The following is a 12,500-nucleotide window of genomic DNA, read 5'->3' on the forward strand; positions in this document are numbered from 1 at the left end:
CGTCATATCCGGCTTTTCGTGAAAGTTGAGGCGGCACTGTCACGCCCTCATTTTTCAACCAAATTGGTTGAAATTTTGGTCAAGTAATTTTCGACGAAGCCCGAACTTCGGTATTGCATTTCAGCTTGGTGGCTTAAAAATTAATTAATGACTTTGGTCATTAAAAATCTGAAAATTGTAAAAAAAAATAAAAATTTATAAAACGATCCAAATTTACGTTCATCTTATTTTCCATCATTTTCTGATTCCAAAAACATATAAATATGTTATATTTGGATTAAAAACAAGCTCTGAAAATTAAATATATAACAATTATTATCAAAATTAAATTGTCGAAATCAATTTAAAAACACTTTCATCTTATTCCTTGTCGGTTCCTGATTCCAAAAACATATAGATATGATATGTTTGGATTAAAAACACGCTCAGAAAGTTAAAACAAAGAGAGGTACAGAAAAGCGTGCTATCCTTCTTAGCGCAACTACTACCCCGCTCTTCTTGTCAATTTCACTGCCTTTGCCATGAGCGGTGGACTGACGATGCTACGAGTATACGGTCTTGCTGAAAAATGGCATTGCGTTCAGTTTCATTCTGTGAGTTCGACAGCTACTTGACTAAATGTTGTATTTTCGCCTTACGCGACTTGTTATTCATTGTGTACCGAAAACCGCGTGTGAGTGTGCTTCGTGGTTAGAGACGCTCTTTACAACACTAGCCAACAACGCAGTTCATTCCCGGACACTGCAAGGGCACCAGTCAACACGTCCTTAAGACTGATATTAGAGTTTGATATTTGTGCCAGATGCGTTGCGTGTAGCACCGATTCCACACTTACCCGTTCTAGAAAGAATTAAGTTAGGATAACGTAACGCGAGAAAGATTAACAGTAGAAGGCTGTTCTTGTTGTTAATTCACATAACGTTTCAGAACGAAACTGGGAAACTTGGAAAAAGGTACTATCACCAGCATTTACAGTACTTTCACCATGAGGCGAGGTGGGTCGCTGGGGTGGTGGACTTTTCTTCTGTCGTTGATTTGTGTTTCCTCATTCGGTGAGTATGAATGAACTTGCACTTACTCTACTGATATATTTGATGTCTTTCTCTTACCGTATCAACATTCGTTTCTGTGTTGGATATCAAGCATGAGAAAAGACTTAATAACCCCGTCCCCCCACCCCCATTTGCACATTGTAGCAAATTGTCCGCGTGCCACTTAAACTAGTTTTAATTCATCAAAAGATGTCAATGTTTTCAAACAAAGACTATCACTTTTGAAACAGAGAGATGTTATGCCGTGTTGCGCATATTACCAAGCATGTAAACTGCTATAACTGCAATCAGAAGTCTATTATACTAGAAGTAGTATTTTATCCACTTGTGCTGCAATGGTATTTCATGGGAAGAACGAGGAAAGAATGAAAGAAAGACAGGCAGACAGAGAGGCAGACATACATACAAACATACAAACAGACAGACAGACTGACAGACAGACAGCCAGACAGACAGACAGACAGACAGACAGACAGGCAGACAGGCAGACAGACAGACAGACAGACAGACAGACAGACAGACAGACAGACAGACAAACAGACAAGACAGACAGACAGACTGACTGACAGACTGACTGACAGACAGACAGACAGACAGACGACAGACAAGACAGACAGACAGACAGACAGACAGACAGACAGGCAGACAGGCAGACAGAGAGGCAGACATACATACAGACAGAGAGGCAGACATACAGACATACAGACAGACAGACAGACAGACAGACAGACAGCTCAGTCAGACAGACAGACAAAAAGAACGAAACAACGAAAGAATGAACGAAAAAAGAAAGAAAGAAAGAAAGAAAGAAAGAAAAAAGAAAGAACGAAATAAAACAAAGGAAAACATCAAGAACAAACAAACATATAAACAAACATTGTAGATGTAAGAATTAAACTCCGCTGTCGGACAGTTCCGGGTGCCTACGGCCAGGATGAGAGTGGATGCCAGCTACCCCTTTCACTGCTGGGTACGTGGTACAGAACTAACACTGGGAGCCCCATCACTTTCAACCACACAGCAATGCTCGGACATCAACTGGCGGCGGCAGGGGAATTGTTTACCGAGTTTACCTGCGAATATAGTTTTGAATTTCAATACGTTTTGTGAGTCTGTTTTCATTCAAAGCTGATTGTTTTCTTCTCCTTCCTTAATTTGAAGTTCTTTTTACTCTGCCTCTCCCCCATCTCTCTATTCCACTCCCCTCCTCTCTCTCTCTCTCTCTCTCTCTCTCTCTCTCTCTCTCTCTCTCTCTCTCTCTCTCTCTCTCTCTCTCTCTCTCTCTCCCGCCTCCCTCTCTGTCTGTTTCATCTCAATGTTGTTTTGGCACAATTATTGTGTTATTTTTGTTGTTGGTTGGATGGTATTTCTACGTTAAAACTGACAACTGTTTGTTTGTATAATATGTAATAACCTGTTAGCCATTTGCATACTTATTAATTGTATTTCTTCTCTTAAGACACCGCTATAAGCTGTGGGCTTTTCGTTGTTTTCATACCTGTTGATGTACATTTTATGAATAAGTAAACGAATCAAACATTGATTTGACAAATCTAAATGTTAAAGAAAAGTCTGAAAAACGATGCAGCTGCATCCCGCTTTAAGCACACCCCACCCCCCCGCACGCCCACCCCTCCTTGATTTGCGTGTAAGTTTGTTCATGTTCCCCCTACCTCTCTTCCTCACTTCAGCGCCGTTCGCAACGTAGATGCGAGCCAAGTCGACGCCTACTTTTGCTGGAAGCTGGTTAGATCAACCGATATGTCATTTCTCCTTTACCCTCTGACACGTAAGCTTTTGCATTCTTCATTGTTCCATTTAACGTATTATCTATTTATTCTAATTAGATTTGATTTAATCTACTGTAGCTTGATCTTTTGTTATATCACTCTACTTGGTTTGATTTCATGTCATTAGATTAAGTTAGTCAGTATAGCCTAGGTTATTTATTGGCTTTCATTTTAACAGAAGTTGTAGCGGTACATGTTCTTCCTGTTCGACAGCTAGGAGGGAAACAAATTATAATTCTGAGAGAGAAATCAACAACAAAAATATGAGAACTGGGCTGAGGTGCACGAGGCAGTTACCACCCAAACGGGAGCCACCCGCAGTGTTTGATTGGTTGGAATTGAGATTTGTTGTGATTTCAACCAATCAGACCCTGCGGTTTGTTCTCTTCCGTTTGGGTGGCACTCATTTTTGCTTCGTGCACCTCAGCCCCGAAGTACAGGAAAGAAAAAGCAAAAATACGGTCAGACGGACAATCGGGCGGACAGAGAGACAGATAAACGACGAAACGCTGCCAACATGGACAACAGTTAAAACCATACTCTTTCACGTGAACACAGTCACACTAGGGCTGCGTCCTCAAGGCGTTCCCGCGGCGTTGTAAATTTCTCAGAGCGCCGTGGGATCGCAGGAAAATTCTGCGATTGACTGCGCTCTCACGGCGTGCTCACAGCGTGCTAGGAGTTGTCACTGCGCGTCCACGGCGTGTCGATTAAGCGGAAGTGCGTGTATACGCCAGGGGAGTGTACTCTGCGTTATGGGGTTGAATCACAACGCACTGGCAACTTCCTGCCAACGCCCTGCCAACGCTGACGGACGCGGTAGAAGCGCAGTGACATCCCCAAGGACTCCGTGACGTCTCCGTACAAACGCCTTGCAAACGCGGTAAAAGCGCAGTGACATCTCCGTGAGGTCTCCGTGCAAGCGCCGCCGACTACCACTGCGTCCCAGGGCCGGACTAGGGGGGGGGGGGGGGGGGGGGGTTACAGGGGTTGCGCAACCCCAACCCCCCCCCCCTGGCTAAAGCATGTACCTCCCAAACGCATTTATTAATTTTTTTTTATGATGAAAAGTATGAGTCCTTACAATCTCAATTCTTCTTCATTGCCTATACAGCTTGCTGTCGAATTTACCTTTTTCGTTCAAGGAGAGGCTTCCTTTCCCTCCAGAAACATCAACAAACGTTCAGCTTCAAGGGGGCTTTGCCCCCTTGCAACCCCCACCAAGGGGGCTTCGCCCCCTGGGTGCCCCACCAAGGGGCTTCGCCCCCTGGACCCTCATCTGTAACCCCCCCTTGTACTTACCTAGTCCGGCCCTGCGTCAGCATTGCGAGCCCGCGGAGCTGTTGTGGCGCGGTAGGAGTCCTTACTGCGCTGCTACGGCGACCCTACGGCGACCCTACGGCGTTCCTACCACGCGCATATCAGAACGCCGAGCGACGGCGCGTACTTTGTGCATGCTCAAAGTGAGCGCCGTTGCATGGCGTTCATGGCGACTCCACTGCGTCAAATGGAGATGCCACCGCGTTGCTCCGGCGCTGTAGGAGACCCTACTGCGCGCACCTCGGCGTTCTTCATTTTTCTAGGACGTCGCGGGAACGCCATGAGGACGCAACCCTAGTGTGACAGGAGTATTACATGGACTAAGACCATGGCTCCCCTTGTTCACATACAAACAGAGAACAGCCTGGGTGCGCTCTGTGCACAGTTGGAATGTTTTTGAGGAGGGAGGGGGGGGGGGGAAGTTAAAATAATAGTAAGAAAAAATCCAGTGAGCACAGAGCGCACCCTGGCTGTTATTGTGTGTTATTCCCCCCTCTGCTTCTTTCTCTCTGTAAAGGTGTAGGGCTAGTTATTTTTCGGTAACTTACCCAACAACCAAAATCACTTACCCAACAACGGGCCTGAATCCTCGATAGCTCACATGTTGATGAGTTAGACTTTGAGGGAACTACTTTAGCGATTGAAAAGTTCCGAACGCTCCAATGTACGAAATATACATCTCTAGACCAAACAATACAAACATACTGCATTTAAACTGGCAACTACAGGCTTGAACACATTAATCTCCATATACAATCTATGAGTTTGGTTGTTTTCTAAATCCAAATCTAACGATCAGTGCAGAGAAACTCGCTTTAGATCTCTTATGAGTGCACGCAAACTCCCAAGGCAAGTAACTCGCGTACGACAAGAGTAGTTCCCCTTCCAAATTTTCTGAACTGAGTTGCTTGGACAAGAGACTGCTATCCGACGGTTAGTTTTCGACAATATTTCATTTTATAAACAGATCACACCCAACCAAATGCACACATCGCATCAATTTAAAGAACATACAGCGGTTTCATACACTATTTTGCCCCAGAAAACGGAACTTCATACAGTTTTTAACGTTGGAACACGGGTGCAAAAGTTCGTCTGCTTGTCCCATTCGAAGAAAGAACATTTCCTAAGCGATACCAAAACATGACCAGAACACACACTATCTGCCTTTACCGGCACAGCAGAATAACAACATAACTGTGTACTTGATTTTAGTCCAAAACAAGGAAACTGACAAGAAGTGTTAACAGAATTGATTGATTTTCCCTGAACTATACAACCGCGCATTATTCAATCGCCAGCGCAGGTAGACTGGTTGAGTGATTTGGATTCGATCAAACTTTCGCACAAAAATTCCTCTTTTCTTTGAATAACTGAAGAAAGGAGGAATAAAGAGGTTACATACCTCGTCTCAGTGATTAATATTAAAAATAATGGTCTCAGTTCGCGGTCATGAAAAAGCTCGCTGAAGCTCGCATTTTTCATGATCCGCTAACTTCGACCATTATTTTTGATAATCACTGAGACTCGGCATGTAACCTCTACGTATATGACCAAATGGAAAGATGATCTTATTCCATGTCAAAGACTGGTCAGATCTGAGGCGGTTAGAAGAAAGGTTTTCATGAGAAGTAGTTTGCCTTCAGGGATGAAGCTCGCTTGCTCATTTTTATATTTAGTCAAGTTTTGACTAAATATTTTAACATCGAGGGGGAATCGAAACGAGGGTATGGTGTATGTGTGTGCGTGTGTGTGTGTGTGTGTGTGTGTGTGTAGAGCGATTCAGACTAAACTACTGGACCGATCTTTATGAAATTTGACATGAGAGTTCCTGGGTATGAAATCCCCGAACGTTTTTTTCATTTTTTTGATAAATGTTTTTGATGACGTCATATCCGGCTTTTCGTGAAAGTTGAGGCGGCACTGTCACGCCCTCATTTTTCAACCAAATTGGTTCAAAGTTTGGTCAAGTAATCTTCGACGAAGCCCGGGGTTCGGTATTGCATTTCAGCTTGGTGGCTTAAAAATTAATTGATGACTTTGGTCATTAAAAATCGGAAAATTGTAAAAAAAATTAAAAATTTATAAAACAATCCAAATTTACGTTTATCTTATTCTCCATCATTTGCTGATTCCAAAAACATATAAATATGTTATATTCGGATTAAAAACAAGCTCTGAAAATTAAATATATAAAATTTATTATCAAATTTTTTTTTCGAAATCGTTTTAAAAACACTTTCATCTTATTCCTTGTCGGTTCCTGATTCCAAAAACATATAGATATGATATGTTTGGATTAAAAACACGCTCAGAAAGTTAAAACGAAGAGAGGTACAGAAAAGCGTGCTATCCTTCTCAGCGCAACGAATATCCCGCTCTTCTTGTCAATTCCACGGGCACTGCCTTTGCCACGGGCGGTGGAGTGACGATGCTACGAGTATACGGTCTTGCTGCGTTGCGTTGCGTTCAGTTTTATTCTGTGAGTTCGACAGCTACTTGACTAAATATTGTATTTTCGCCTTACGCGACTTGTTATATTTAGTCAAGTTTTGACTAAATATTTTAACATCGAGGGGGAATCGAAACGAGGGTCGTGGTGTATGTGTGTGCGTGTGTGTGTGTGTGTGTGTGTGTAGAGCGATTCAGACTAAACTACTGGACCGATCTTTATGAAATTTGACATGAGAGTTCCTGGGTATGAAATCCCCGAACGTTTTTTTCATTTTTTTGATAAATGTCTTTCATGACGTCATATCCGGCTTTTCGTGAAAGTTGAGGCGGCACTGTCACGCCCTCATTTTTCAACCAAATTGGTTCAAAGTTTGGTCAAGTAATCTTCGACGAAGCCCGGGGTTCGGTATTGCATTTCAGCTTGGTGGCTTAAAAATTAATTAATGACTTTGGTCATTAAAAATCGGAAAATTGTAAAAAAAAATAAAAATTTATAAAACGACCCAAATTTACGTTTATCTTATTCTCCATCATTTGCTGATTCCAAAAACATATAAATATGTTATATTCGGATTAAAAACAAGCTCTGAAAATTAAATATATAAAAATTATTATCAAAATTTTTTTTCGAAATCAATTTAAAAACACTTTCATCTTATTCCTTGTCGGTTCCTGATTCCAAAAATATATAGATATGATATGTTTGGATTAAAAACACGCTCAGAAAGTTAAAACGAAGAGAGGTACAGAAAAGCGTGCTATCCTTCTCAGCGCAACGAATACCCCGCTCTTCTTGTCAATTCCACGGGCACTGCCTTTGCCACGGGCGGTGGAGTGACGATGCTACGAGTATACGGTCTTGCTGCGTTGCGTTGCGTTCAGTTTCATTCTGTGAGTTCGACAGCTACTTGACTAAATATTGTATTTTCGCCTTACGCGACTTGTTAATGCCTGTTATTGTTTCAGGCTACAGAGCCTGTTTTGGCACACTGTCTTCCTTATGCCCAGCACATGTTTCAGACATATAAATTGATATTGTTGCAGCCACCGCAGACAACGGATCATACATAGGTGAACGAGTGGTTCAAAGGCCGAAAACGGACCCTGTTCCGCCTGTGGCGGAGGTGTGCTCGCTGCATCCGGACAACGTTCTTCCCACCATGCTCTACAAATGTAAGTCAGACCTTTGAAGAACTTCTCTCTTCAGGTAACGATTGAGTGAGAGCGTCTTGGCATGCGCGGAAGCTGACTGTAGCTTTCGAGCCTTCTCCTTCGTGAATATTCGCGACTTTTTGACCCTTTAGGCCTGAATTAAAAAGTGGGTTTGGTCCAATGCGTTCTTCTGTAAGGGTTTTGCAGTTTCAATCGTGGTTTAATCAGTCAAAAATCCTTTGATGCATCTTCTGTATGTCACAAACGGCTCAAATCCCAAATTGCAATGCGAGTAATAAGTGAGTATGCATTTATGCATGTCTGTCTTGACCTGCGCGGGTGTTCCTTCTTTCTTGAGTAGTGTTCGTGAAAGAAAGTGCACCCGATGAGGTACAAAAGTTGTTACGCACAGTACTTTGTTTAGACGGGCGCTGTGGCGTGGTGGTAAAACGTCGGCCTCCTAATCGGGAGGTCGTGAGTTCGAATCCCGGTCGCTGCCGCCTGGTGGGTTAAGAGTGGAGATTTTTCCGATCTCCCAGGTCAACTTATGTGCAGACCTGCTAGTGACTTAACCCCCTTCGTGTGTACACGCAAGCACAAGACCAAGTGCGCACGGAAAAGATCTTGTAATCCATGTCAGAGTTCGGTGGGTTATAGAAACACAAAAATACCCATCATGCCTCCCCCAAAATCGGCGTATGGCTGCCTGAATGGCGGGGTAAAAACGGTCATACACGTAAAAATCCACTCGTGCTAAAAACATGAGTGAACGTGGGTGTCTAAGCCCATGAACGAAGAAGAAGAAGAAGAAGAAGAAGAAGTACTTTATTTTATTCCAGGCAGTTCTATGCGGAAGAACTCATTTCTCTGTCTCTTGATTGTCGTGATTTTGAGAATGATTCAAAATGGCAAGTGTACGTAAACAGTGGAAGTCCGATATATACCACGAGTGGTAGTTAGTTCATTATTTTCAGAATCCTATCTCCCTTCCCGCTCTGATCTAGATCAGATTTTTCTTTTTATATTTAGTCAAGTTTTGACTAAATATTTTAACATCGAGGGGGAATCGAAACGAGGGTCGTGGTGTATGTGCGTGTGTGCGTGTGTGCGTGTGTGCGTGTGTGCGTGTGTGTGTGTAGAGCGATTCAGACTAAACTACTGGACCGATCTTTATGAAATTTGACATGAGAGTTCCTGGGTATGAAATCCCCGAACGTTGTTTTCTTTTTTTTGATAAATGTCTTTGATGACGTCATATCCGGCTTTTCGTGAAAGTTGAGGCGGCACTGTCACGCCCTCATTTTTCAACCAAATTGGTTCAAATTTTGGTCAGGTAATCTTCGACGAAGCCCGGACTTCGGTATTGCATTTCAGCGTGGTGGCTTAAAAATTAATTAATGACTTTGGTCATTAAAAATCGGAAAATTGTAAAAAAAAAAAAAATTTATAAAACGATCCAAATTTACGTTTATCTTATTCTCCATCATTTGCTGATTCCAAAAACATATAAATATGTTATATTCGGATTAAAAACAAGCTCTGAAAATTAAATATATAAAAATTATTATCAAAATTAAATTGTCCAAATCAATTTAAAAACACTTTCATCTTATTTCTTGTCGGTTCCTGATTCCAACAACATATAGATATGATATGTTTGGATTAAAAACACGCTCAGAAAGTTAAAACAAAGAGAGGTACAGAAAAGCGTGCTATCCTTCTTAGCGCAACTACTACCCCGCTCTTCTTGTCAATTTCACTGCCTTTGCCATGAGCGGTGGCCTGACGATGCTACGAGTAAAATGGCATTGCGTTCAATTTCATTCTGTGAGTTCGACAGCTACTTGACTAAATATTGTATTTTCGCCTTACGCGACTTGTTCTTTTTAGAAATCCTTTGTTTTTTTAAAAAACTTTTTTGTTTTTGTTTAAGGGCCTAGCGGTATTGGCGACATTGACGTCACACAAATTGCGTCATCAAAGACCCAGTGCCCCAATGATCTACTTGCTTCATTTGATTATATCAAAGACAACAGTGGGTGCAGCAGCTCGGACTCTGAACTGGACTTTTGTAAGGACCGCGCAACGGCGCACGTTAACTACACAACATGCGGGACAAAGATTCTATTTTCTGGTCAGTGTTGAAATGTCCTAAGTCTTGGTTTTGTTACATTTAGTCAAGTTATGACTAAATGTTTTAACATAGAGGGGGGAATCGAGACGAGGGTCGTGGTGTATGTGTGTGTGTGTGTATGTGTGTGTGTGTGTGTGTGTGTGTGTGTGTGTGTGTGCGCGTGCGTGCGTGTAGAGCGATTCAGACCAAACTACTGGACCGATCTTTATGAAATTTGACATGAGAGTTCCTGGGTATGATATACCCATACATTGTTTTCATTTTTTTGATAAATGTCTTTGATGACGTCATATCCGGCTTTTCGTGAAAGTTGAGGCGGCACTGTCACGCCCTCATTTTTTAACCAAATTAGTTGAAATTTTGGTCAAGTAATGTTCGACGAAGCTCGGACTTCGGTATTGCATTTCAGCTTGGTGGCTTAAAATTTAATTAATGACTTTGGTCATTAAAAATCTGAAAATTGTAAAAAAAAATTTGTTTTTATAAAACTATCCAAATTTACGTTTATCTTATTCTCCATTATTTGCTGATTCCAAAAACATATAAATATGTTATATTTGGATTAAAAACAAGCTCTGAAAATTAAATATATAAAAATTATTATCAAAATTAAATTTTCGAAATCAATTTAAAAACACTTTCATCTTATTCCTTGTCGGTTCCTGATTCTAAAAACATATAGATATGATATGTTTGGATTGAAAACACGCTCAGAAAGTTAAAACGAAGAGAGGTACAGAAAAGCGTGCTATCCTTCTCAGCGCAACTACTACCCCGCTCTTCTTGTCAATTTCACTGCCTTTGCCATGAGCGGTGGACTGACGATGCTACGAGTATACGGTCTTGCTGCGTTGCATTGCGTTCAGTTTCATTCTGTGAGTTCGACAGCTACTTGACTAAATGTTGTATTTTCGCCTTACGCGACTTGTTTATTACTTCTGGCTTAAAGTTGTTTGAGATACTAGGCTCCTAAATAATCGTTCTAGACTCCTTAAAACAAGATGATGATTGAGTATAGTATAGTCACACGCTAGGGCTTGCACATTACCACGCCGTAGACGGTGGCACGCCTAGTTTTTTCCACCGCAGGAACAACACCCAATTCGTTCCCCCGCACGCGGAAGCAAAATTGTTATCTCGCAAAGGAATTGCCCTGTGAAGGTACGTTGTGGCAAATCACATTATCAAGTATAGATATTCTGAAGCAGAATTGCCTAGGCTATATGTATAATATGTAACTTATGTCTTGTTGTGTACTCGTGAACAGTGGCGTTCGATTTTCTGCTGAAGTCCGTTAAAATTATACAGAGAGGTCTCAATTTCGTACAAATTAACCTAGAACTACCATTTAAAACACTATTTTAATACTCACAGTTTAATCTTCGATACCTTGCAGCCTTGTATGCGCGTTTTTGGGCACCAGCATCGTGGATAAGCTGCTCTAATCTAGCGTTATTTTGTGGTACTCGATTCTCAGTGGGTAAGGTCCCCCGCAGACACCAGATAAGGTCCCCCGCATTTTTGCCGGAGTGCCTACTACGCCCCCCCGCACATGCGCGCTGAAAAAGCACATCATGCACAGCAAAACTGACCCGTTTGAAGCGTTTTTATTTGACAGATGGAGACCAGCGACCACACGCTATCTGCCGGGGAGGTGTCTGGGGAAGTAATCGACAGCTACCTAGACATCAGTAGTGAGGTGACTATAGGTGAGACAGTCCCTTTACAGACTTCTACACCGAAGAAGGTTGGTCTCCTCCATTTGTGTGACGAATGCGGATCAGCATACAAACACAAGCGAACATTGGACAATCACAAACGTGAGAAACATGGCAACGAATCTCGTTTTGTATGCATAGTTTGTGACAAGAGGTTTGGTCGACAGGTAGATTACCAGTCTCATATGAACAAGCATGCAGGCACCAAACCTTTCCAGTGTGGTGTTTGCAAAAAATCGTACGCACACAAACGCAGTCTGGACAAGCATATATGTCTGGGTGAAAAGCCGGGGTTTTAGTGCCAAACCTGTCAAAAGTCGTTCATGAGAAGAAAGTATCTTCGTGACCACCAAATCACCCACTCTACTGGCTACGCTTATTTATGCAATGCGTGCATGAAGCGGTATAAGCATCGCTCTGGTCTTGCCAGGCATAGGCGTCGGGCTCAACAAGATGGAAACTGCATATAACACAAAAAGGCTACTATAATGCCTACATTCACACACTTGCAGAGGAACAACTTCTTTTAATTTCCATAACATTCAAGAATAAGTGTGCTCGACAGTTTTATATGACACGCAGTTAATCAGGTTTGTTTTGTTTATGACCACAAAAAAAGAAACAAGTCGCGTAAGGCGAAAATACAATATTTAGTCAAGTAGCTGCCATTTTTCAGCAAGACCGTATACTCGTAGCATCGTCAGTCCACCGCTCACGGCAAAGGCAGTGAAATTGACAAGAAGAGCGGGGTAGTAGTTGCGCTAAGAAGGATAGCACGCTTTTCTGTACCTCTCTTTGTTTTAACTTTCTGAGCGTGTTTTTAATCCAAACATATCACATCTATATGTTTTTGGAATCAGGAACCGACAAGGAATAAGAT

At 42.1% G+C, this 12,500-nt stretch overlaps 1 protein-coding gene across 1 annotated transcript in view; it reads left to right on the forward strand.

Annotated features, from left to right (window-relative positions):
* Positions 1-701: 701 nt before the first annotated feature.
* The window catches only part of LOC138969005 (uncharacterized), a 14,165-nt gene continuing 2,366 nt past the window's right edge, over positions 702-12,500 (forward strand). The window contains exons 1-5 of the mRNA XM_070341694.1: positions 702-1,052; positions 1,966-2,158; positions 2,744-2,841; positions 7,661-7,789; positions 9,702-9,902. Of these exons, the coding sequence (XP_070197795.1) occupies positions 986-1,052; positions 1,966-2,158; positions 2,744-2,841; positions 7,661-7,789; positions 9,702-9,902 (688 nt within the window). The 5' untranslated portion in view covers positions 702-985. The remainder of the gene's footprint in view (positions 1,053-1,965; positions 2,159-2,743; positions 2,842-7,660; positions 7,790-9,701; positions 9,903-12,500) is intronic.

This window comes from Littorina saxatilis, linkage group LG6 (assembly GCF_037325665.1).
Source record: "Littorina saxatilis isolate snail1 linkage group LG6, US_GU_Lsax_2.0, whole genome shotgun sequence".
NCBI classification, from domain to species: Eukaryota; Metazoa; Mollusca; class Gastropoda; order Littorinimorpha; family Littorinidae; genus Littorina; species Littorina saxatilis.